We start from the raw sequence: 27937 nt of genomic DNA on the forward strand, positions 1-27937 counted from the left end.
CAATTATTTTTTGTTTTTTTTTTCCTTCCAGTAACACGAAACTTTGTAGTTCTCTTCTATTTTCCTCCAAGATGTAAGTTTACTTTTTTTTTTTTTTTTTTACGTATCCAGTTGTGTTGATCCGGCCTTGTCCATCTTTAACTTATAAGTGAAATATTAGTGCACAAGATTAGTGTCAGAGTAATATTATGTAGTAGTAGCAGTAGCAGTATTAGCAAGAATGACAGTAAAATGTTATACGCAGCCTTACTTACTTACTCTATGTTTATCATTTGCTCACAAGAATACAACGAGACCTGGACAGGCTGATAGCATGGGCAGACAGTGGCAGATGGAGTTTAATTCTGAAAAGTGTCAGGTTATGCATTTAGGTAAAGACAACACAAACTTTAGCTATGAGATGGAGGGATGTTGGCTAGAGGCAGTAGAGGAGGAAAAGGATTTAGGAGTAGTGATAGACAGGACTATGAAATTTTCAAAGCATTGTTTAGAAGCAAGAAATAGGGCAAATAGGATCCTGGGTTTTATAAATAGAAATGTTAGTTATAAAAGTAAGGAAGTGGTGCATAGCTTATATAATTCCTATGTTAGGCCCCATTTAGAGTATTGCATACAGGCCTGGTCACCCCATTATAGGCAGGATATCAACATGTTAGAAGCAGTTCAGAGAAGAGCAACTAGGATGATACCAGCATTAAAGCGCCTGGAGTATAGAGATAGATTAAAGGAATTAAACATGTTTTCATTTGAGAGGAGATGTATAAGAGGGATATGATAGAGTTATTTAAAATGTTCTCAGATACAAACTACATAGATGTGAGATCTTTCTTTACCTTAGAGGAGGGAAGTAGGACTAGAAATCATGGCAGGAAGATTAGAAAGCAAGGCTGCAGGTTAGATATAAGAAAATATTTCTTTAGTCATAGGGTGGTAGACTTCTGGAATGCATTGCCAGAGAGGGTTGTAAATAGCACTAGTTTGACAATGTTTAAAAAACAGATTAGATAAGCACTTAGATTTATTAGATTTATAATTATGTATAGCGCTGCATGATAGTTAGAAATTTACTATAGTTAAACAAGACATGATCCCCATGTATGGGGATCACAGATTGTAGAGGAATTCGCTGCAGGACTTAGCCCTCTTAATGGGCCAAATATTTAGAATTAGTATATGATGTATTGTGTACTTGTAAGTGTATCTTTAAGTACTGATGACGAGGTCGCTGTGCAACTGATACAGGATAACCTAGATGGGCCCTGGTGGCCCTTTGTTATCCTATTATTTATGTTATGTAACACTTTTCTTGTAAGATGTGTCATGTGTCAAGCATTCAGAAATGTACCACCATTGCGTGTTTTGGCTGAGCTTTTTAACCTGCGATGACTTGATATTCATTATTGTATAAGAATTTTAATCTAAGAGAGACAAGAAAAGAAATCATGCAGTGGTTTTGATGTTTGTGGTTTAATCTTGGTCTCCGTTGGTGCGCGTCCAGTGAAAATGACTCAACAGTCAACACTCACTAATCATCAGTCATCACAGTTTACAGTGAGCCTCGGTGCTGGAAGGGAGCAAGGCGAGAGTCCTGGATTATTTAAGGATTTCCTTCCTACTTCTGCGGTAATGCTTTGATAGTGTGCAATATTTAACGACTTAACCTGTATTATGGAGAAAAAGATAAGCTGTATGCGGAAAGCAGTGGAAATGAACAGGAAAAGCAGCCAAGATGAAACAGACGAAATGAAAGAAAATTATTTATCGATGACATTAGCCACAGTGAAGACGATAGTGCAGTAGCGTGTGGCTTGACAGTAAAGTAAGCTTCACTTGATATACGTGGTTGAAGGTGGAAGGTGGGTGTGTATTGGCAGGGCAGGATAGCGGCCCGGGTACTGACTTCACTACCAAACATAAGGATTCATGCATATAACTCATTTCACGGTCATTAGTCGTCACTACGAACTCTAACCATCCCTCCCTAACCTCCAGGACAAGATATCAATGAATTAACCCGAGTTGAAAGTGAAAAACCCCAATGTAAACAAAAGGTCATCTCAGGCCGCTCCTATTTATCGGCCATTATCTGCGTATCTCTTATTCATTACAAGCCAGACATGTCATAAGACGAAGCTTCCAACCTGTGCTTTCACGTCATCCCGTCAAATATATCCGCTATTGCCTGGTGTCCGTGTGGTGAAGTTGTTAAAGTGAGTTAAGTGGCATCTGGCCTCCGCTGATGCCGCCGCCATCTTGGAATGGTTCGCCTGGGGCAGGTCGGTAACACTTTTTCCTATATTTCTCTCACCATTTATTTAAGGGGTTTAAGTGGTTTGTATGTTTGTAGATGATAGATATTAATGTTTTAAGTATTTCTTATACTTGTGCTAGGTGGAACACGTTGGTTTTGTGGGTGTTCCGATGTAGGTAAGTGTTGTGTTTCCGGTGGTATTTTTTCATAACAGCGAATAGTGATTTTTTATTAGAGTTTGTAGGTAAGATGTCATTGCTTCAAAACATCGTATTTTATATTTAGACTTTAAATTCCTGTTTGAGTTAAATATGTAGACATTAATGGATCTGTAGTTCCGTTGAAAGTATAAATGTTTAGCTACGTTTTCGGCTGTTTTTCATATTATTTCGACTTCAACCTAATTATAAAGTATTTATGAAAGTGGTTCATATGTTTTTATATGTTTGAATTCCTGTGAGATTAAAATTTGTGAGCTGTAGAATTGTATTTAATTTAATCAATGTCTCAACACTTTTATATATTATCTATTGAAATATTTTATTTACTGGTCAGGCTTGGTGACTTTTGTTATTTTGGGTAAGAGTTAAAAAATATTCTGAATCTAAATATATAAAGGAGTCTAGTCTACGTGCAGTATTTAAAGTTTCGATTTTGAAATTAAAATATGTAACGTATTTTTCGAGCCTGTGACGTCACGAGCTCCTGGGCGGGAAAGCTGTGACGTCATCAGGCCAAGCGCTCCCCGCCCGACGCCCGGCCAAGCTCTTTCCGCCATATTTAATGTAACATATACAAGCTTTTCAAGATATTTGCCAATGCTTCTAGATGCAGGTATGTACTAGTAATGATAACAGGGGTTTGAGGAGGAAGAAGGAAGGAAAAATAGAGGAAGAGAGGAAGAAATGGAGGAGTAGGATGAGGAAAGCCGGTGCTTGGGTCTCTTCGTCATATTTAGCATAATGTACAAGATTTTCAAGGTGTCTGCGAGTGTTTCAAGGCTCAGATGTGTGCTAGTAATGGTGGCAGGGGTGTGAGGAGGAAGATGGAAGGAGAAATATATAAGAAGAGGAGGAAAGGGAAGGGAGAAAGAAAAAAAACGGTGCCTGGCTCTCTTCGTCATATTTTGCGTAATGTACAAGGTTTTCAAGGTGTGTACGAGTGTTTCTATACGTAGGTGTGTATTAGTAGTGGGAAGAGGAGACAGAAAGAAGAAAAGGAGCAAGAGAAAGGAAAAAATTAAGGAGAGCCGGTGCCAGGCAGCCTTCGTCATATTCAGCGTAATATACAAGGCTTTCAACGTGTCTGCGAGAGTTTCTAGACGTAGATGTGTGATATTAGTGTGAGGAGGAGGAAGAAATTAGAAATATAGAAAGAGGAGAGGGAGGAAGGGAAAAATGAAAAGAGAAAAACAAAATTTTAGAAGAGACGTTCAGCTTAATTTTCCAGTGTTTTTCAGGTATTTTCGGGTGTGTAGATGGTGTAGTAATAATAGAATGAAGAGGAAATGAGGATTGAAGGAGGCGAGCAATAGTATAGAGTGGTGAATGAGGAAAGAGAAGGATGGAGTGATGAAGGAGAAATATTAGGAAGAAAATAATGCGTGTTTTAGTTTTTATTGGCGTAAATTTATTTTCCGTGTGTGTGTAATTCACCTCGGTCGTCTGCTGGTCACCCAGCCAGTCTTCCCCATTTCAGATCGAGCGAGCTCAGACCTCATAGATCAATCTTCGGGTATATGACTGAAACCACAACACATACCACACCGGGAAAGCGGGAAAACCACAACCCCTCGAGTTACATCCCGCGTACCTATTTACTGCTTGGTGAACAGGGGTTCCACATTAAAAGGCTTGCCCATTTGCCTCTCCGCTTCCCGGTGTGTGTGTGTGTGATATTTTTCATTGTCTTCGTTTAATCTACTTAAATTATTCCTTATTTGAGCCGTGTTTTAATTCCTACCTCATCCTCCTCCTGTATAGTGTCCCCCATCCCGTGATTTTTCATTGTCTTCGTTTAATCTACTTAATTGATTCCTTATTTCAGCCGTGTTTTAATTCCTACCTCCTTCTCCTCCTGTATAGTGTCCCCCATCCAGCACATTCCTGCAGGTTTGAGAAGTATTGCAGCGGGAAGTTCATGGGTGACCTGGAGGTGCTGCTGATGGTGGCCATGCTGGCAGGGGCAGCATGGGTATGCAACCTGGCGACCCCACGCACACCACCACCACCAGTGCCCAAATATTTATTTCCATTTATTATCGTTACCATCATTATTGTTGTTGCTGGACCTGCTATTCTTTTTTATATGTTAGATTAATGTTGCTGTTTGTTACCGTTAGAGGTCAAGGTTATAATGGAATTTGTTGTTCTTTCTTTCCAGAGAGAGAGAGAGAGACACCATCATTTATGCTTCTCTCTAAAATAAAACTCGAAACCATGAGGCTTTTGAAAACACAATGCAGAATGAATGAATGAGGAAAGGAAGGAAATTAGAGATGATCGAGAATGAAGGAAGGAGATTGTTGGCAACCCAGGCAACAGTGACTGTGCTCCCCCCACGTACACACACACAGGTGGCGACCGTCAACATTGTCAGCCGCAGCGGGAGTAGCGAGTCATTGGCAAGAATTTGAAAGGTAAGCAAGGCATTGGTGATATTCTGGTGTGATATGCCATGTTGTTTGTGAACATGTTTACAATATTTCTGTATCATGTTTTTCGTATTTGCTGTAACCAACCAGCGTGTTCAAGTACGCGTTATTTTGTCACTCATTCAATATCAGGTTTGGGAAGCCCAACAGTAAAGTAAACAAAATGAATTGTTGTTTTACAGTGAGGCATATACAGAGGAAATGAATGAATAATAACCGTTGTTGTGATCGTAAGAAAGGTGACGTGAAGAAAGGAAAGCAAGATATCTGTCGTGAGCCCATCAAGAAGGTGGCCCATCCCATTGTCTACCACTGTCTGTCACCTCACCAGTCATGACTGAACTGTCGTCTTGTGTTGAGAGTCTGCTGGAAAATGATCCCGAGCTAGCAGAGGGCGCTGTGGACGTTTTAATGAAGGTACCCATAGTATTGTTTATACTGTGTCAAGTGGAGTTGTGACATTACCTGGTCAACTCACCTGGTAGGGCCTTGCCAAGTGAGTTGACCAGGTGCACTAATACATGTTCATATGTTTTTTTTATTATTATTTTTGGTATTACTGCAGAGTTTCATCACAATCAGCTACGTGTTTTTTACCCACCTCAAGAGATAGAGCTCCTGATTACGAGTAATTTGAACCCCATATATACTAGGTGCAACCTTTTGAATGGCGACACAGATTTTTAAAAATTTAAGCGTGTTTTAGTGATCAGCCGTGACAATAGCCTCCCGCATCAAACCTTGCCGCACAGGGTACTGATGACGAGGTCGCTGTGCGACTAATACAGGATAACCTAGATGGGCCCTGGTGGCCCTTTGTTATCCTATTATTTATGTTATGTTATGTTATTAATGGTGCCATGCGCTCGCGGCAGCTCGGCAGGCTCCGTGACATACCATTGTCTGAGCATGCGCTTAATTGTTTACGCTGATTGGTTCTCTTCTTTGAAACTGAAGCAGCGGCCAACGAGGAAAAAAAAAAAAAAAAAGGCATAATTAATTCCACCAATCATGACGGCCCCTGAGGTTAGGTTTAGTTAGGTTATGTTGGGTTAGGTTAGATTAGGTTTAATTAGGTTAGGTTAGGTTCTTTTCTGGACGAAACTAATTTTTTCTGGTAGATTTCAGCTTGTTTTTAATTAATTTACCAGTTGTTTTTTATGCAAATCATATGTTTCGGGGCTGTAAAAAAAAAGAAATTGGTTAATTTGCACCAAAAACAAGTGGTATTTTAATTAAGAGCAAGCCGAAATCTACCAGAAAAAAATTGTTTCGTCCAGAAAGGGCAAGGTGGTGAAACTCTGTAGGTTTACCTTATTTTTACCAGTACACCGTAGGTAACTCATGCCCATGCAGAGTTCGATTAGAGCATTTCTATCCCATTTTATCCTGTCATAAATTGATAAGTTTTTCTTATGGGTAGGCCAAGTAAGGGGGGGGGCTGTCTCCCCCCAGCCCATAGTTAGGAGGTTACAAAATGTTAGGTTAACTTATTTTACCTTATTGAAGTGTCCAGATTTGTGCTTGAGAATGTTGTATATATAACCTTAAATTGTGAGAGCTTGTATGGATTTGTATATGATAAAAGTTACTTAGAGGTGATGATAGTTTGGGAGGAAGTAAAAGGGTAAAACCTGAAGTGACATTTATGCATGAAAAAAAAATGAATATACTGCAGTACCCACTGCATTCTCTCTCTCTCTCTCTCTCTCTCTCTCTCTCTCTCTCTCTCTCTCTCTCTCTCTCTCTCTCTCTCTCTCTCTCTCTCATATAGTAAGCCATTATCAATACTCTCAGATTTCTGACAACATACTGAAGGATCCCAAGAATGAGAAATTCCGAGCAGTCAATCTGAACAGTAATGCTGTTGAGCGAAAACTTCTGCCGGTTGTTGGTGCCTTGGAGGTGCTCTTCCTTATGGGATTTGAAGAGGTGAGAACAACACTCATTGATGTTTTTTTTTCATGTAAGAGGGAGAACTGCCAAGGACGAAAAAAAAAAAAAATGTCCCACTTGAAATGCAGTCTCCATTAAAGATCAGAAAGAATTGATCAGAAGCCCGGGATAAATGTCTGGTAATGTTGTCTTATCAGATAACATTACAGAGAGTGCAAAACACATTGAAAGTGAACATGACATCTTACCACAACTATATCCAAGATCTCATTTTCTTTTGGTGTTAAGCACACCTTTTTCATTGTGGGTGTCCATGTGTCTGTCATTGAATACTTAGACATGATCAATTAACAATTCTTAGAACTACTTGTTTTAAATTTTCTTACCACTAACAGCAGTCCTTTTACAGGCAGGTGACAAACTCGTCCTCCCACAAAGTGACCCTTTGGACAACCTGCGCCTCTACCGAGAACAGCTGATGCACTTAAAGACAGGCCATCTGAAGAAGGCAGCATGTGGAGCCCAGCAACAGTCAACAGTCAATAATCTACCTCTTCTTATGGTGTGTGTGTGTGTGTGTGTGTGTGTGTGTGTGTGTGTGTGTGTGCATGTGTGTGTATTTACCTAATTGTATTTACCTAATTGTAACATACGGGAAAAGAGCTATGCTCGTGTTGTCCCGTCTCCATATCTATTAATGTCCAGCTTTTTCTTAAAATCATGAATATTCCTTGCGCTGACCACTTCCACGCCTAAACTATTCCATGCTTCCACCCTTCTATGAGGGAAGCTATATTTTTCACATCTCTCCTATAAGTGGCCATTTTAGTTTTTCCCATGCCCTCTCGACATTCTTCCATTCCACATACACAGATCTTCCCTATCCATTTTTCCATGCCAATCATCACTCTGTATATTGCTATCAGGTCTCCCTTTCTTCTGTTTTCCAGGGTTGGAAGTTGCATTCTTTTCAGTCTGTCTTCATAAGTCAAATCTCTTAAGTCAGGCACCATTTTCGTTGCAGCCCTCTGTACTTTCTCTAGTTTCCTTATGTGTTTCTTTAAGTTCGAGCCCACTGTATTGTTGCATATTCAAGCCTCGGTCTTATCATTGCAGTAATTATTTTCTTCATCATTTCTTCATCTAGATATACGAACGCCACTCTTATGTTCCTCAATAAGTTCAATACTTCTCCAATTATTTTGTTTATATGTCTCTCTGGCGATAGGTCATTGGTAATTGTCACCCCAAGGTCTTTTTCTTCATGACTGGTTTTATGTCTTCATTTCCTATCTTGTACATACTCCTGATTCTTCTTTCACTCTTGCCAAACTCTATTTTCTTGCATTTTGTCGTGTTGAACTCCATTTGCCATGTACAGCTCCATTTCCATATTCTGTCCAAGTCTTCCTGGAGTAGTTCGCAATCTTTGTCACATCTCACTTTTCGTAACAATTTTGCATCGTCTGCAAATAGGCTCACATAACTGGACACCCCATCCACCATGTCATTTATGTAGACTGCGAACATTACTGGTGCCAACACTGATCCCTGTGGAACTCCACTCTCCACCAATCCCCATTCTGATGGTCTGTCTGTGTGTGTGTGTGTGTGTGTGTGTGTGTGTGTGTGTGTGTGTGTGTGTGTGTGTGTGTAATTCACCTCGGTCGTCTACTGGTCACCCAGCCAGTCTTCCCCATTATGGAGCGTGCTCAGCACTCATAGACTGATCTTCGGGTAGGACTGAGACCACATGACACACAACACACCGGGAAAGTGAGGCCACGACCCCTCGAGTTACATCTTGTATCTATTTACTGCTAGGTGAACAGGGGCCACACATTAAGAGGCTTTCCTCGCGGACTCAAACCCAGCTCTATTGTGAGTCGAGCTTGCTAACCACTACATTACGCGGTGTGTGTGTGTGTGTGTGTGTGTGTGTTTTCGTCTCAATTCTCAGTTTTATGTTCATTTTCTCTTCCTTGCTCAGAGAAAAATTTTGTATGCCTCTTTTTCTTTTTTTTTTTTTTTTTTTTTTTCAGGTCACTAGAAAAGGTCAACAAAAATTAAGAAAAAGCCCCTTTGAGTGCCAGTTTCCAAAGTAATGTCAGATATTGCAGGATAAGTGTCTTCAAACCTTCCTCTTGAAAAAGTTCAAGTTACAAGAAGCTGGAAATGAGAAGCAGACTGAGAGTTCCAAAGTTTACCTGAGAAAATGAATGATTGGCTAACACATTAGTGAGGTAGACAAAATATTGGTTAGAGAAAGTAAGAAATATTCAGCTCCTCCTCCTCCTTGGTCTGTACTCTCTTATGCTATTGATTCATTCCACTTTATTCTCTCTCTCTCTCTCTCTCTCTCTCTCTCTCTCTCTCTCTCTCTCTCTCTCTCTCTCTCTCTCTCTCTCTCTCTCTCTTTTTCTGGCTATTCATTTTATGTTATAAATATCATCCCAATAGAACTGTGATGATTTTTTCTGTTGCAGACATCAGAAACTGAAGTGAAGTCTAATCTAGTGTCAAATTTTGAGAGAGTCCTCGTGTATGAAAGCCCTGCACTCCAGGAGAAGGCACGGCAGCTGCTGCCTGAACAAAAGCTACATGAACTAGCAAGAAACACTTTGACCACAATAAATAAAGACATTGGTGATAAAGAGAAACCACTTGATTTCCAGGTGAGGAAACACTTAGACTGGCTCTTCATTTCACTTGTAGGTATGGAAATAGGATTGGGCAAAAATTTACAGAAAGAGATGATTATTGAGAGGTGAGTTGTGATCTTTATGGAAGGATTGGCTGCATCACTGACTGGTAGAAAGATGGGATCATTAACAAAAATGTATTTCTTTTATATATTTTCATCCTCATTGTTTTCCTTATTTGATTTCTTCTAATAGTTTTGATAATGTTCTTGAAACATTTTATCCGTAGGACTGTTTGCTGATACAATTGCTGGAGTGGTTCAAGAACAGCTTTTTCACCTGGTTTGATTCTCCCTCCTGCCCAATGTGTCACAAGAATATGACCATGGTCGGGAGTCTGCCTCCAACTGAGGATGATCTGGTGTGGGGTGGAAGTAGAGTAGAAGGATATGCATGCACAGTAAGTATTGTCACTTTTGAATCCAATGATTGCTTCTGTCTGATTCTTAGATAGAACTTTTTGTCCTATTGCTGTTGCCTTTTTTTTTTTTTTTTTTTTTTTTTTTTTTTTTTTTTCTTTCTTTCTTTCTTTCTTTTTATGCATGAGGGAGACTCACCAAGGGCAACAAAATAAAAAAAAGCACACTGGATTGCCAGTTACCTTAAAAGTTATTAAGTTATCCAAAAGACAGGAACAAATATCTTGAAACCTCCCCCTAAAAAGAAGCCAAGTCATAGGAAGATGGAAATACAGAAGCAGGTGGGGAGTTCCAGAGTTAACCAGAGGAAGGTATGAATAATCAAGAGTATTGGTTAACTCTTATATTAGAGAGTTGGACAGAATAGGAAAGAGAGGAAGAAGAAGGCCTTGTGCAACAAGGCTGCAGGAGGAGGTGAGATTCTTCCAAATAGATAATGGTGTCATTCAGGTTTAATGTGAGTTAAAAGCAATTTTGTAAGTCTGGTGTGTGGGATGTATCAATAACTCATTCTTTCTCCCTAGGACACCCGCTAGGAAATGGCTGCACCAAGTCATGTATAGAAAACCTTTATCCACTAGGAAATGGCTGCACCAAGTCATGTATAGAAAACCTTTATGATCAGTCAAGTACAATGATAGAATGCATGTATGAAATTATTTGTTGTGACGATGTATAAGGCATGATCTTTTATGGCATAATGATTTGTGTAGCATTTATTGAGAGTACAGTGCTTCTTTTTTTATGCAGGGCTGCAACACATCAGAACGCTTTGTGCGGTACAACCATCCAGGCAAACTCCTTGAGACCAGGCGAGGGCGGTGTGGTGAGTGGGCCAACTGCTTCACCCTCCTGTGTCGCACGGTGGGAATGGATGCCAGGTAGGTTGTCACATAGAAACAGAGTGACAACACCATTCTAACTCAAAACAAATACTAAAGCTATCCAATTTTTGTACACTTTCTTTCATGAAAATTTGAGATATGATAAATGTGATGAATGTATCTCCCTGACTATTGGAAAGAGATATCCATATCTAGCACATGTAGCTACATTATAACAAGTACCATCTTTTACACCTAATATGTATGCAATGAAGATAAAGACAAATCTGACATGATTTCAAAATTCTGCTTTTGGAAATTATAATTAACTGATCTTTCTGTGTGGTAAAACCTTGTCATTGCATTTATGGTCATTATTGCTGCTGGACGACAGCAGTCAGAGTAATTTGTCTGCATTTCATAAAGTAGTCTTATTTTGTTACACATAGATAAATGTATTATCCATATCATATATGTATATGATATATTTTCTGAGTATATTTTTTTTACATTGTACAGTGACAAGACTGTATATTTTACAGGTACATTTTAGATTTCACTGACCACGTGTGGACAGAAGTCTACTCCCAGTCCCAAGGGAGGTGGCTGCATGCTGACTGCTGTGAGAACAAGCTAGACAGTCCCTTGATGTATGAATGTGGGTGGGGCAAGAAACTCACCTATGTTTTTGCCTTCTCCAAAGATGAGGTTGTTGATGTCACATGGAGATACACCAGCAAGCAGAAGGAGGTGATGAAGAGACGGGACAAGTAAGTGGCTGTTAATTTTTGTCATTATCTCCTGATCACCCGTGAATCAGAACTCTTGTGATCCCATCCACTGAAGACACTTTGAGCCTGGAGCAATTCAGCATTGGTTACACTTACTGTACTCACTACTCATACTTATCAGTCTTTGAGAAGAGAAAGATAGACATTAGAAATAAGTACGTTGCTCGTTGTAAGTGGATTTAACTTTGAATCATGAAAATTAATGTTAGTGCTTTGCCCATTGACTTTATCCATAGATGTAGAGAGAAGTGGCTTGTCTCAACAATATTAAGTATGAATAAGAAGCGGCAAGAAACGTATGCTGCCCCAAGGAAAAATTTCTTGGAGCTGCGACTCGTGGCAGAGACAGCACAGTTCCTGGGACAGAATCACACTGTTAAGGAGTGTAAGGAATTCTCAACATTGTTTTATTTAAAGACAAATCTTTCCATCTTTCAAAAGATGGTACTGTGCTAAACATAAGGTCCTACACAAACCTCATGATGATAGCTGTGTGGGAGAGTATCAGTGAAATAAGTCTTCATATCAATTCTTGTCATGGAAATAGGAGTATACTAATAATGCATATGCATGTCATCAGCGGAAAAGCAAGGGAGGTCTTCTGGATCCCTTGCATGGCGTGTGTCGAGAGGAGAGACTAAGGCAGCTCCTGTCTCTGGCTACACCTTCCACATCAACTCAAGTGAGGAGAAGAAGAAGGAGTTTGTAGTAAAGTACTCGCCAGCACAAGACCAGTACATCAGACTGAATGCTGAGGAGGCAATACCAAGGGGTTGGCAGAGTGGAGTTAAGGCTGCCAAGAATATTTTTAGAAAAAGAGAGACTGATTGGAAGATGGTGTATCTGTGTAGAACTGGTAAGGATTTTGTGAAAGATGTCCCTTTGTGCTCTAATGTAAGAGTTTTGCAGAAGAGATGTGGAGCAACAATAAAAAAAAAATGGAACTGTTTGGAGGTTAATTAAATGGGGAACAGCTTGTAATAATTTTGTCTGTTTATTGATATTGTTTTAGTGAATTAGTATCAGACAATTATGCATAGTATTGTAAGATTCATTCAGTTTTTATGGTGTTATTAATTTTTTGTAGCTTGTCCTCAGTTTCATTTATATCATTAAGTGTATCTGGTATTCTACTCATATTTTTGACATGTATATCAGTTACTTTTTGATGACTAGCTTTATTTGTGTGTCCACAGAAGGCTCCACAGAGGGAGAAGTGAATTGGGTGTTTGACTGGTCACACACAAACCTGAAGGTCACCTCAGCACTTGTGGTGTTCCAACATGCCACTTATGAGGACGGACGTGTGGACTGGCAGCTGTGCACAGGGGATGCATGTGTCAGTGGACCTAAAGGTAGTTAACTGATGCAGAAAAAAATGCTATAGTTGTTGTCTTGTACATTTCAATAACAACTAAAATGATAGAGAAACTAATCTCATGCTGTCCTATATATAGAATAGTCTTTGAATGGATGTTTATATTAAATGATTGTATGCACTTTACACTGAATAAGAATGAGAATCAGGAGCAAGTGAGCTGTGTTCATACAGCATGAGAGGCCAAGGATATGATGATATACTCTTCCCCTTAATAAACTCTTGCACTTTACTTACAGAAGGAGTATTGGAGCTCACAAAGGACGTGCTGGAGCGTGGAGACAAGAAGCTGGAATTGTCAGCTGTTCTTACCAAAGGACAAGGAAGTGTGGCTTGGCAACACGCTCAGCTCTTTCGCCAGCCAGACTCCTCGACAGAGTTCCCATTTTACGTCCGCCTGAGGTTTGGCTAGATGCCTTTGAAGTGGTTGCTTAAACTGATACACAGTTAAGGTATATCTTACTGCTTTGAATTCCTCATTTTGATTCATTGGTGTACGTTGAGACTCAGTTTGGCTGTAATAGTTTTGATTTGTATAAGTACTCATTATTACTATTATGTATTTTCATTATTATTTATGTAGGTATTTTATTTATTTATTTGGTTTTTTGTATTTACAGTATAATTTATCAGTTATGTCATAATAGCAGCTTATGAAGTATTTTCATAATTCTCTTATTTAGAATGGGAGGCCTTGGAAAATAGTGACAGAGGCCAGAAACTCTTTCGCTCAGTATGCGTTAGTTTTTGCTCATTCTGATTTACTTGGCATCTTTATAGTGGTTTTGTGCCTTACATGATGTTTTCTTTATTAGTTCCTCATGACTTAAATAATTCACTATTATAAAGTTTCTGCTCATGTCAATAGGATTTGAGACTTTACAGAGATAGCATAAATGAAAATAAGACCTTATATGACTTCATTTGATAGTATGTGAACTATCAAGTACAATATGGTAGGATCCACTTAAAAAACATCAAAGAATGTCTAAAAAAAAGTAGGAGAGTTATGACTGGTAAGCAAAGCTTATTCAGAGGATTTATTTTGAAGCAGATTGACAATAGATGGTGCTAATTGTTGATTACATATTATTTGAGTTACAGTTTGACCGGTGATGAATGTTCAAAAAGTTTTAAGATAAAATATTTTGACAAAAGTATGTGTATCATAATGTAAATTTGTGTATATTCATAATAAACTTGAAAACACAGACATGAGATGGTTATAAGAAAAAATTATATCATTCTGCTTAACCTATTTCCAGCTGAGGCTTGTCCCTGTGTGTGTGTGTGTGTGTGTGTGCTTCTGCTTGTGCGGGGAGGCAGGCAGTGTAGGTTGAGCATGAGCCGTGACAGCAGGATCAGTCTCAGGAAGTGGGTGAAATCTTTGAGTACAGTGTAGAGTAGGAATGGTGTAAACCTGTAAGGTGTATGGTGTTTTGTGGGGGGTCTGATGTATATACTATTTGGATTTGTTACAGGAGAGAGAGATTAATTGATTGCATGTGGTGTAGCCTACTCACTCAATAGGTGTTAACATCCTGTGCTATAATGTGATGGTAAGGCAGCCAAGGCCAATAAGCTCAACCTTCCATGGCCTAGGAAAAGAATAAAAACTTAATAGATGAGTCTCTCTCTCTCTCTCTCTCTCTCTCTCTCTCTCTCTCTCTCTCTCTCTCTCTCCATGTCATCTATTTCTTATTGAAGCTGTCATTGGCTATAGCTTCCTCTGATTGTGTGCGTATTTACCTAGTTGTGGTTTTACAGGGCCTGGGCTTTATGCTCGTGTGGCCCCGTCTCCATATCTACACTTATCCAATTTCTCTTTAAAACTATGCACACTCGTTGCTGACACCACTTCTTCACTCAAACTGTTCCAAGTCTCAACACATCTTTGCGGGAAACTGTATTTTTAACATCTCTCAGACATCTTCCCTGCCTCAGATTCTTACTATGCGATTTTGTGCTTCTAATGTCATATTCTTCTCTCAGGATTAGTTTCTCATTATCCACATGATCCTTTCCGTTAATCAATTTATAAACTTGTATCAGATCCCCTCTCTCTCTTCTCTGTTCCAGGGTTGGTAGATCCATAGCTTTTAGTCTCCTCATATGTCATCCCTTTAAATTCTGGAACCATTCTTGTAGCCATTTTTTGTAGTCTCTTCAATTTCCTTATGTGTTTCTTTTTATGGTTTTATGGGGGGTCCACACAACTCCTGCATATTCCAATCTAAGTCTTATTTTAGTACTTATCAATTTCTTCATCATTTCTTTCTCCATATAGTGAAATGCTAATCCAATATTCCTTAGCAAATTATGTCTTTCTGAAAATTCTATCAATATGGCTTACCGGTTGATTGTTTTTTCCATCGTTACTCCCAAGTCCTTTTCCTTTTTTACTTTTTCTAGTTCTACTCCATCTCCCATCTTATAGATTCCCACTGGTCGTCTTTCACTTTTTCCCATTTCCATGACATGCCTTTTGTCCACATTGAATTCCATCTCCCATTTTTTATTCCATTTCCAGATCTTGTTTAAGTCTTCCTGCAGTATTTCACAATCCTCTTTTATTTTATGACTCTGCATAATTTCGCATCATCCGCAAACAAATTTATGTAGCTCCCTCTGGCATGTCGTTTATTTATACGAAAAAAAGTATTGGCGCCAATACTGACCCCTGTGGCACTCCGCTTTCTACTGCTCTCCACTTGGACTTCATATCTTTAACTACCGTCCTTATTTCTCTCCCCCTCAAGTAATTTTCCATCCATCTCAATGTGCTTCCTTTTAAGCCACCCTTCTCCTCTAACTTCCATAGTAATCTTTCATGTGGCACTTTATCAAACGCCTTTTTTAAATCTAAATAAATACAGTCAATCCATCCCTCTCTCTCTTGTACTTTATTAACTATTCTAGAGTAGAAACTCAATAAATTTGTTACACATGACTGACCTTTTCTAAAACCAAATTGGCTGTTTGATAATAATTTGTCTTCAAGAAACTCAATCCATTGTTTCTTTATTTCTGTGTGTGTGTGTGTGTTTGTTTATGTATTATTATATAATATATATATATATATATATATATATATATATATATGAATTAAGAATGAGAGGCATGGGTGTCTGGAGGAGGGACGGGGAAGGCGGTAGGAGTGTGGATGGGGAGAGAAGAAGGCAGACCTGTGGCACACGTCAGAGGCAGCTGTAGCTAATGACAGCTGCCATAGAAAAAAGAGCGACATATGCATGGAGATACAATTGATGCCTCCATGATGACATGTCTCTTTTGTTGGAATTAAACTCTTGGGTAGAAAATGTGCTTCAAGTATGAATCCAAGCCGCACGCACCGCGCCACCACACCATCACTCGCATCAGAGGATTTTATTTTTTTTATTTTTTTTTATAGTTTAGTCGCACATGATAGAATTCGTATATTTCGAAACCGCATATTGAATACACATTGTATTAGTAAAGGAATGATTGAGAATGTCCAGTGTGCAAAAGGACAGTCGCGTACCATTGATTAAGAAGAGTAGCTAGAGATCTGAAAGTTGTGTTAAGTTAATAGATGGAGGAAATGAGTTTGTGAACATTGAATACCACCTAGTTTGCTCTTCCCCGATCAGAAATCTTCCCTGCGTGAACACTGCTTGGTGTGTGTGTGTGTGTGATGCTTATTTAGGATATCTCCCTTGTTGCTGAGAGAGAGAGAGAATTAGAATATGTATTTAGCTTACTCAGCCTACTTGCCCTTGCTGAGTGGTAAGAAATCAGATAACTCAACATAAACCATTCCTATCTTAAGTTGCTGCGTTTGCTTCGTGATTGCATGAATAAGACGAATATTTACCACCGGGATTAGGAAGGAACAATGAAAACCCTTTACATTCCAGTTTTCATTCAGAGATGCATTACATATTTTTAAAGCAGCATTAAGATGAAAGCATTTTTCTTTTTTAACTGTTGTGAAGATAATAAGCCACGAACCCTCCTTCAGCTTTCCGGGCGTGGCGGGAGCTGCGGCAGTAGACTACATTAATTTTATGCGTAATGTAATTCCTGCAAGTCGCTCTGGAGGTCAAGGGAGCAGAGAAGCAGGAGGTCCCAGGCAACAGATCTGTAACCAGACATAGCTTGGGATCTTAAATTTGCCTTGACACGAGTATATCTGACTATCTGAAACTCTCGTGTTGGCACTTGATAGGCTAATGTCATGTGAGTGTGTAGACTTGAAATCTCTCTCTCTCTCTCTCTCTCTCTCTCTCTCTCTCTCTCTATATATATATATATATATATATATATATATATATATATATATATATATATATATATATAAAATAATGATAAATAAGTAAATAAGTGCAATATAGGAAAAAAGAAAATAAGATGATTTGATAACTGCATTAGACAAATATTACACACACACACACACACACACACACACACACACACACACACACACACATAAATACAGTTTTTCATATAGAATTGTCGAAGCTCGGAATACGTTAGACAAAGAAGTGACCGAGGAGACAACAATACAGAATTTTAAGATGAAGTTGGAAAATTTTTTGAGATAACAGAGACGGAACAACACGAGAATAGTTCCCATCCCGTGCGCTACAATTAATAAGTAACACACACACACACACACACACACACACACACACACACACACACACACACACACAGTATACGACAATAATACGAGAACCTTGTGTTGGCGCTTATCTAATGCAATTGGACAAGGGGGAAGACGTCACACACTGGTCGTTGCCCGGGGAGCAGACCGCCAGTAATTGGCGGTGACACTTCCCAAGGACGCGAGGCTATCACTGCGTCGTCTCCTGCAAACAAACAAGGGCAATGATTCACGACAAAAGATAATGTACACTACAGTCATGAAGGGGCTGGTAACTATGTTTTTTCTTCCTCTCTCGTGAGGGAAAAGACACCAGAGGACATACCAAACTATTTTCATCCCCTTTCTTATCGCCGCAATGTTGTATCTCTTGCTATCTTCTACCACTATTTTCATGCCAACTGCTCTTCTGATCTTCCTAACTCAATTCCTCCTCCCTTCGCTGCACAAGAATTTCATGTTTCTCTCACTCCTATTCTATCCACCTCTCTAATGCAAGAGTTAACTACCTCTCAATCATTCATCCCTTTTATCTGGTAAACTCTAGATCGAAGTCCCTACCTACCTCTGTATCTCCATCTTCCTATGACATTTATCCCATTCTTTTACCATATAACTCTCTTCGACCTGCTCGGGGACTTGCATTTAAGTGGGCTTTTATGTTTTACCGTGTTTGTTGCCCTTTGCCATATTTCGCCTTTTACATAAAAAAGAGGGTACATTTTTGTACCTATAAGTACACCGTCACTATAAACAATTTTGAGGTTACATGTTTTGTTAGCACAGACCTGTTTGTAAAAAATACTTATAGAATCTGGATTTAAAACTGCACAATGATCGTGTTAACAACCGATGCTGGTTGTTTGTTCCTGTGATCAACAGTTCTACTATCGAAAGATGCATTATCTACAACGTCTTTCTGTGTAGTATCCTCGTCTTTTTAATTAAGGTAGATATTTATAGATATACGAAATAAATAAAACTATTCCTTAAAGGAATTCCCTGATACTAACCGAGCCAGCGAGTGGAGAGAACACGGCGATGGGTGGAGGAGGAAGAGTTCCCTTTGCCTCCGTGCAGCGTCCTCATGTGGAAGATCACCACATCGCCAGGCTGCATCCCGAGAATGTCACCACCACACACCGGTAAAGAGAGACACCACACTACAAGCCGTGGCCTTAACACAGGCTTGGACACACACACAGTAACTATCGTCTCGTATTAACAATGGAAACAAAACACAGAGGACATTCTCGCTATTCATTACCTTGCATTCCCACTGAAGGATCGGCCACTTGCCAGCCTCGATCTCTTGCAATGGGATCTCGTGGTACTGGCGTTCCTCAGACGGCTTCTCATCTTGCGTGTCCTTCAGCGGGTAATTTTTCTCCGTAGCAAACTTACGAGGAAGGAACCACTGAGGCCACAGATGGGAGCCCGCAATGAACTGCACGCAGGTGTCACGAGGCACCGGGTCCACCGGCATCCACAGCGAGCACACCTGTACATGTGCCACAAAGTAAGGTCACGCATCACGCAACCTGCCGGCTGACTGCTTGCGTAACTAAGCCTCAACAGCTAATGTCACTCCATCATCTTATAGTAATCCTACGTAATTCACACACCAAAAATATTAAAGAACATGCAACTAAGAAATACATTTTCGATGACAAGTTTTACCGCCAGTGTTGTTTTATAGTAGTGTTATAACCAAGAGTTACAACGCGCCATGTCAATTGTCTTTCAAGAAACCTGAAGTGTGTGTGTGTGTTAATGAGAGAGAGAGAGAGAGAGAGAGAGAGAGAGAGAGAGAGAGAGAGAGAGAGAGAGAGCTCTGAGTAATTGTATAGCCCAGCAGGAGAGGTACAGAGTTCAATAGTGGTGAGTGTATGTCAGTACTAGTCTACGCTTTAATGTGGCTATGTTTGGATGCCATACTTTCCCTGCCCTTACTGCCTTAAGGCACTCACCTTGTCTCCGTCGATAGGATAATAGGACTGGTCGTGATGCCAGGGTGTCTCCTTGGTGGTTCCGGGCTCTTTGTTAAGGACGTGCTCGTGGTAGAAGGACACCTGAGAGGACTTCATGAAGCGCGGCGAGAGCTGCAGCAGGAGAATGGAATACAAAGTCCTTGAACTCCTCGATCCACATCCAGTTGCAGTAGTCGTTGAAATAAGCGCCCTTGCCCTCGCTGCCCTGGATTGCGTGGTGACAAGAGTGGCAAAGCTGAGTTGTAGTACACAGTAAGAGTCCCTTCCACCATCTGACACATGCACAGTTTTGCTTAATTAACATCCGCTCCCCGAGACATACCTTAAGGTACTCGCTGTACTTAGAGGGACGCTCCAGATTCCGAACGATGCCACGACGGACCTTCTCCACCCAAGTGTCAAACACGCCTCCACCAGCACCGCGCCGTCCCGCTGGTAACGCTCTACCAGCAAGTCCACGTCCACTACCATTTCTCCGCTGTGATCACCCTGTGTGCAAGACTGGCTAACTCTCTCTCTCTCTCTCTCTCTCTCTCTCTCTCTCTCTCTCTCTCTGAGTACACCAGCTTAGTACACAATGATAAGGTTGACCTCTAGTGAAGGACGCGCTGTGACTTGTAGTCCTTCCGTGGATCGTAGCGTGGATCGGAGTCATGTTACGTAACAAGATGCACCGGTGTTAATAAGTGATTACCTTTCCCTTGATAATAACAGGACCAGCGTGCCTGCTCTTAATCAAGGTCTGTGTCTGTATATAAACATGTAGAAAGTTGATTTATAAACTCTATTATCATTAATGTTGCCTTGCTGTGAAACGAAGTTCTCTCTCTCTCTCTCTCTCTCTCCGTAGGACTAACACAAGCGATGGATGATTTCTTGCTCCATCAAAATTCAGCCAATAATAATGAAGTCACCGCGTGACTTACGTAATGACCTGGCAGGCACGTTGTCCACTCCTCCAGCTGATAAGGTGACCACTGACCAGAGGCCTGGTGAGTCGTGACCTTGCCGGTTAGAGGAGTCTCGCATTTCCTTCTCGACAGATAAACAGTATACGGAGCACAAATAGCTCATGCAGTACAAAACCGAGATACATACTCGATCGTACCTGCATGCTGCTGCGAAAATTAACCTTGCAAAGCAAAACTGAGAGACGACGCACCCAAATTAATTAACCAATAGCAAAGGTAATTTTTGCATGAATTATAATTCAGTGGCAGAACAATCACTGTTTGAAAAGTTGACTTTACCGAAGAGCAGGGAAAAGACTGAAGTGGAGGCTTGGCTCGGGAGCTGGCGAATATCTGCCTGGTGTCCAGTGATGTTAACTTTTCTAGCCCACATTGTCGTACCGAACCACCAGAATTATCTTATTTTGCCTAATATTATCGTACATCCACAGGAAAAATAATATAGACACATCAGAACTGCATTATACACTGTATTGAACATTTCATTAATTTTCATTCATTTTCATATGCAAATGACATACTACACATACAAAGGTTACACAAAGGTGTATATATATATATATATATATATATATATATATATATATATATATATATATATATATATATATATATATATATATATATATATAATGAAAACTATATATTGATAAAAGCTTACGTACAGTGTCAATGTGCATGTATCTCCAAGGGGTCAACGTATCAGTCAATCGTCAGTCCATCACTCTCCGCAACACAACCTACACTGGAAAACCCTTATTATTTATTCCTTTATTTATTGTTGCCCATTAGTGCCACATAATGAGAATGTTTTGTTTTTTCATACCGTTATACGTCAAATAGAACATATGATAAGAGAAGGAAAACTCGCCCTTCACCATACTAACACTAAGAGTCACACTAATAAGATCATTTTGTCACTTGACACTGACTGTGACTGACAGCGTCTCCTTTTTCCTTCCCTCCCCAGTCCCCAGCCCCTCTCTCTCTCTCTCTGAAATGTTGACATCGATATTTTTTTCTTTACACAATTATTACAGTACCTTATTACAAATATAAAAAATAAAAAACACTTTGCCACTCAATTATCGTATATTGGTGTACGATTCTTACCTATGTATCGTACATCGTACAAACAGCCATATTATCGTACAAATACGATAATTGTCGTACAATTAACATCACTGCCGGTGTCGCAGTAAAAAATGTCCCGAAAGTGGGTGGACTATGCACTGCCAGACGCACGATGAATCAGGACAAGATTTACTCAGCATACTGCGCATGCGTGAGCAGCATGTCATACTGCACCATCATGTATAGGGATTTTAAATACATGTATTTTCCAAATTCTTTCGTCGTATATACAGTCAAATAAAATGTTTATTTAAATTTCAAATGATTGGCATATAAACAGATCATTGATATCACGAATAAATAAATATTTCCATCTCAAGCATGATGATTCCCCCCGATTTTTAGGAGATATGGAGTGTTTTAAAGGAGTAGAGAAATGGAGGAATAAAAATTAGGAGTTCTTTGTAAAGTCGAGAGATGGTCAAACCCCCTCCCAAACTCTGTAATCTCTTGATTTAATGCCCATGGAATTGGCAAAAGGGTAACAAAAAAGTGAGGGACACGAGGGGAGACGAGAAGCGACGCCGATTCGAGCCTTATGTGCATAGGCCACCCACGCATGCGCAGATGAGCAAGACAGTTCCGGGACATTTTTTTACTGCGACACCGGCTCTGTGGGAGACTGTTATTCACTATTCAGTGTGTCTCGTGTGTATCACACAACGCATAAATATGTGTAGCGATAACAGCATTGTGTTATCAAGTGTTGGTATTAAAACATTACTTGTGTCATTACCTGCTTAAACCGAACAATGAATTTTTAAGTTGTATCATTGATTGCCATGGTTCAGGTATTGTATTCATCTTCCATTTCATTAACAACCTCGGTGGAAACTACGGGTGTAGTAAATTTCAGTGACCATCTAGTAGCGGACCAACTTTTTTTTTTTTTTTTTTTATGTAGGAAGGGCACCAACCATGGACAACAATACAGCAATAAAAAAAAAAAAAAACTGGTGCTATTCCCCGATTAGAGTGGAAACCGGTGGTAAAAAAATTAAAAGTGTAAGTCAAGAAGGTGAAAAAAAAAAAAAAAGCAGGCATGGTGTTCAGGGTTTATCAGAGAAAGGGATGACTGATTGAGAATACTGGCGTGCATTAGAGAAGTGGACAATACGAATGACAGAAAGAAGAGTCAATTGCGCAGCGAGGCCACCTGAGGAGGGGAGGCATGCAGTTACCAAGACTGAGAAGAGCAGTTGCCATGAAAGCAGCGATAAATGACAGTAAGACGATGAGAAAGAGGCTGAATTAAATCAAGATAGTCATTCAAAGGAGAGGAGTTAATAAGAAGAAAAGTTTCTGATTCCACCATCTAAAAGAGCCGTACCGTAGGAGTGGAATCCCTCAATGCCTTAATCCCTTCCTATAACAAACTAGCAAGGAGAAAAAAATTGCGCCATATGTAACAAATCTAACCAAAACCACCAGAAAACATTAGCAGTGGTGGGCAGAGTAGCCTTGTCATCAATATACGTCACTGACAAACTAATAACTATTATTTTTAACATGACGCAGTTTTATTTTGGTAAATTTAATTAATTTCCTTACAGTCTGGATGGAATGTTTATGCACTCATCCGTTGCTACATCTCTCATACAAAATTTTGCCTACGTATACAGGAATGAATTTTTGAGAGAGAGAGAGAGAGAGAGAGAGAGAGAGAGACTTTCTACCGGTAAAAAGTGAAGTTGAGTGTAGCCTCGCAGTAGATACCGGCTTACCCGTATTCGTATTCTCGTACAATGTGAGGTGTGTTTACTTTTTCTATACCTCTCTTATACATGTATTGAAATTGAACACCTTATAAATGGTACTGACAGGTTACGGTCTATCCTTGATCCATATGTAACTGATCATTGCTAAGTCAGCCATTCCAGCCTCCACTACACGAGTCATGATTTGAACTTTGTGTCGTGGCGCTTAAAATCTGTCAATAAATGAACCAGTCAAGTAATCAGTCTCTCAGTAGTTTATCCACACAGGCAGTCTTGGATAATAAAAGGACAACAATAAGTATAGAAATTCAGAATTATATCAAAATTATTAGTGACTTTAAAGTGCTTCTAGGTTTCAGTTCAGCACAGCGGCTGTTTGTGTTTGAAGCTTCGAGTTCAGTGAGCGTCATCGTGGATGGATGCATTTCAGCAGGCTTGGTACTCCGGTATGTTTATTGTACTTTTACATAGAACAGAACCAAATATTTTGGAGTCTTGCAAACTCTAGCCTCCTAAGGATGTTTAGGATGTGTTGTCGATACCAGAAGAGTAATTTAAAGCTAGAAAACTGCAGAAATTGGCATGTTTTAATATTGTTTATCTCCACATTAGTTGGTGTAACACGACATTTAGATTCTGTCGAGCTCTCTCTAGCTTCCTTGGGTTCTGCTGCGGCCTTGCGTTCATGCAGATTACATTCTATCTTATCCTATTAGACAATGTTGAATGGTTTATTTACGTACTATTATACTTACTCTCATAACTAGTGTGTGTGTGTGCGCGCACTGTACATGACTGTGTCGAAATGTAAGGCTAGTGGTGTGTTAATCAGGCGTGCTTTACATTGCACAGGCAAAGATCATCCCATGTCCTTATTAGGTATACCTAGAACAGCAGCCGTGCATGCGACCACTGAAAGGCCTCTCAGTTTGGAATGGGCGAATCCACATTAGGTAAACACATATTACATTATGTGATGATTGCTTGTTGGAGGAATGTGTGGAATGTTAGTGTAGGAACGATATAATAATGCAACACACTAAGTCTTATTCTGCTTCCACTGCAAACAATGAAATTTTGCACTGAAAGAGTTTATGAAATATTTTTGTAGCAGTGCAACTTGAAAGCTACTTATGTTGTGGTGTGAACTTTTCTTTATCAAATGCATTGAAAGATCAGCAAAAACATAACACAGAAACGGTCGTGTATTTGTTATCTTTATTTGATTCTCCCCCTTCCCTCTCTCTCTCTCTCTCTCTCTCTCTCTCTCTCTCTCTCTCTCTCTCTCTCTCATAACATTTTTTTTTTTTATTTGGTTTGTAGAACTAGTCGAATTTCCTTTGTAAAGGAAGTTATTCCTTCATATCTCATGACTTTTTCTTTCCTGTAGCATACATAAACTTGCAAGAATATTTGGTATTACTGACAAACTGATTAATGATGCTAATTTCTAATTGCAGCACAAATTTTCAAGAGAAATCAGAATCTATTTCTGCCAAGGATTTCCAATGAACCAGCCATGCCTACGCAAAAAAACAGAAAGCACCACAACCCATCATCTACTGATCCACTGAACCACCAGGAGTGGAGCAGTGTATGGCTGGAGGACTGCCAGATGGACCGTGGCAATCAGACACGTCAATACAGCATAAGTAAGACAAACAGTGTGGTTGAGGACAAGGTTGTGGCTCTGTAATGAGGGAGTGTAGTACGTGGGGATGGAAGTGGAGTCAGTGGGTGGCATCATGCTCTTGGACTGCAGACTCACAGTTCATCTCCCTCCAACATGTGAGCAAGAGTGAAAGTAGTACTGTAACTATATTCAGAGGAGGTGGATGAGTTATACATAGGAATGCAATAGAAAGAGTGGTAGGAGATGGGGAACAATGGACATGTGAGAGGTTTGACATTTGTGCACTGTTATCATAGTGTGCAATTATTTTTCACCAGGTAGCTTAAGATTTCCCTCTGGAGTAAATTTCCTCTAGCTTGAGAAATGCTGGTCTTTAAGCTAAAATGCTTCAAGGTGTGTGTGTGTGTGTGTGTGTGTGTGTGTGTGTGTGTGTGTGTGTGTGTGTATGTGTGTGTGTATGTATTTACCTAATTGTATTTACCTAATTGTAACATACGGGAAAAGAGCTATGCTCGTGTTGTCCCGTCTCCATATCTATTAATGTCCAGCTTTTTCTTAAAATCATGAATATTCCTTGCGTTGACCACTTCCACGTCTAAACTATTCCATGCTTCCACCCTTCTATGAGGGAAGCTATATTTTTCACATCTCTCCTATAAGTGGCCATTTTAGTTTTTTCCCATGCCCTCTCGACATTCTTTCATTCCACATACACAGATCTTCCCTATCCATTTTTTCCATGCCAATCATCACTCTGTATATTGCTATCAGGTCTCCCTTTCTTCTGTTTTCCAGGGTCGGAAGTTGCATTCTTTTCAGTCTGTCTTCATAAGTCAAATCTCTTAAGTCAGGCACCATTTTTGTTGCAGCCCTCTGTACTTTCTCTAGTTTCCTTATGTGTTTCTTTAAGTTCGAGCCCACTGTATTGTTGCATATTCAAGCCTCGGTCTTATCATTGCAGTAATTATTTTCTTCATCATTTCTTCATCTAAATATACGAACGCCACTCTTATGTTCCTCAATAAGTTCAATACTTCTCCAATTATTTTGTTTATATGTCTCTCTGGCGATAGGTCATTGGTAATTGTCACCCCAAGGTCTTTTTCTTCATGACTGGTTTTATGTCTTCATTTCCTATCTTGTACATACTCCTGATTCTTCTTTCACTCTTGCCAAACTCTATTTTCTTGCATTTTGTCGTGTTGAACTCCATTTGCCATGTACAGCTCCATTTCCATATTCTGTCCAAGTCTTCCTGGAGTAGTTCGCAATCTTTGTCACATCTCACTTTTCTTAACAATTTTGCATCGCCTGCAAATAGGCTCACATAACTGGACACCCCATCCACCATGTCATTTATGTAGACCGCGAACATTACTGGTGCCAACACTGATCCCTGTGGAACTCCACTCTCCACCAAGCCCCATTCTGATGGTCTGTCCTTAATTATTGTTCTCATTTCTCTTCCTACCAAAAGTCTTCCATCCATTTTAGTAAACTGCCATGCACTCCTCCTACCATTTCAAGTTTCCAGATCAGTCTCCGGTGTGGTACCTTATCAAAGGCCTTTTTTAAATCCAGATATATTCCATCAGCCCAACCATCTCTTTCCTGTATTACATCTATCACCCTCGAATAGTAACATATCAGGTTTGTCGTGCATGAACGCCCTTTTCTAAAACCAAATTGACACTCACAAAGTATGTCATTTTTCTCCAAGAAGTCTGTCCATCTATTCTTCACCACCCTCTCACACATCTTAGCTACCACACTTGTAAGTGACACTGGTCTATAGTTCAATGGGTCTCTCTTGTTACCTGATTTATAGATTGGGACAATGTTAGCTCTTTTCCAGTCTTGGGGCACTACACCTTCCCTTAATGAGGCATCAATTACTTCACAAACTTTTTCTGCCAGTTGCTCCTGCATTCTCTTAAAATCCATCCTGATACCCCATCAGGTCCCACAGCTTTTCTCACTTCTAAACTCCCCATCATATTCTTGATCTCCTCCACAGTTACTTGAAACTCCTTCATAATCCCTTTCTGTTCCATTACCAGTGGTTTGTCAAAAGCAGTCTCCTTTGTGAATACCTTCCGAAAGCATCCATTCATAGCCTCTGCCATTTCCTGGGATCTTCACTGCATACTCCATTTACTTCTAAACTTTCAATACTTTCTATTTTTGATGTTGTTGTTCACATGTCTGTAAAAAGCCTTGGTTGGTCTTTACATTTATCAATTATATCCTTTTCTTGTTTCTTTCTTCTCTGTGTGTGTGTGTGTGTGTGTGTGTGTGTGTGTGTGTGTGTGTGTGTGTGTGTGTGTGTGTGTGTGTGTGTGTGTGTGTGTGTGTTTCACTGTTTGTTTGATCTGCTGCAGTCTCTGATGAGACAGCCAGACATTACCCTACGTTACGAGCTCAGAGCTCATTATTTCCGATCTTCGGATAGGCCTGAGACCAGGCACACACCAAACACCGGGACAACAAGGTCACAAGTCCTCGATTTACATCCCGTACCTACTCACTGTTAGGTGAACAGGGGCTACACGTGAAAGGAGGCACACCCAAATATCTCCACCCGGCCGGGGAATTGAACCCTGGTCCTGTGGCTTGTGAAGCCAGCGCTTTAACCACTGAGCTACCGTGTGTGTGTGTGTGTGTGTGTGTGTGTGTGTGTGTGTGTGTGTGTGTGTGTGTGTGTGTGTGTGTTTGTGTTTACCTAGTTGTATATTACAGGGTTCAAGTGAGGCTGATAGTGACCTGGCTCCATATCTACTTTTGTCCAACTTTTCCTTAAATGTATGCAGATTTTTTGCTGTTACAATCTTTTCACTCAAACCATTCTAAATGTCCACCATCTTATGTGGAAAATTTTACTTTTTATTGTTCCTCAAGCACTCTTCATCATCTTCTTAGAGTGTCTGT

The 27937-nt window shown here is 39.9% G+C and overlaps 1 protein-coding gene and 1 pseudogene across 2 annotated transcripts; one reads left to right on the forward strand and one right to left on the reverse strand.

The window, feature by feature from the left end:
* Window positions 1-4730: 4730 nt before the first annotated feature.
* Window positions 4731-14127, forward strand: LOC123510574 (peptide-N(4)-(N-acetyl-beta-glucosaminyl)asparagine amidase-like). 2 transcript variants are annotated; one of them, XM_045265851.1, is made up of 12 exons: window positions 4731-4889; window positions 5087-5321; window positions 6702-6836; window positions 7210-7362; window positions 9287-9475; window positions 9732-9902; window positions 10672-10802; window positions 11288-11515; window positions 11773-11921; window positions 12117-12392; window positions 12733-12891; window positions 13154-14127. In XM_045265851.1, the coding sequence occupies exons 2-12, from the start codon at window positions 5238-5240 to the stop codon at window positions 13324-13326; spliced, it is 1848 nt and encodes a 615-aa protein (XP_045121786.1). In that variant the 5' UTR covers window positions 4731-4889; window positions 5087-5237; the 3' UTR covers window positions 13327-14127. The 2 variants fall into 2 exon arrangements, with proteins under 2 accessions (XP_045121786.1, XP_045121787.1); XM_045265852.1 differs by having other exon boundaries at window positions 4740-4889; window positions 5140-5321.
* A 2674-nt stretch (window positions 14128-16801) lies between these two features.
* LOC123510624 lies at window positions 16802-20024 on the reverse strand (annotated as a pseudogene).
* Window positions 20025-27937: the final 7913 nt, after the last annotated feature.

Source organism: Portunus trituberculatus, chromosome 29 (assembly GCF_017591435.1).
Source record: "Portunus trituberculatus isolate SZX2019 chromosome 29, ASM1759143v1, whole genome shotgun sequence".
In the NCBI taxonomy this organism is placed as follows: domain Eukaryota; kingdom Metazoa; phylum Arthropoda; class Malacostraca; order Decapoda; family Portunidae; genus Portunus; species Portunus trituberculatus.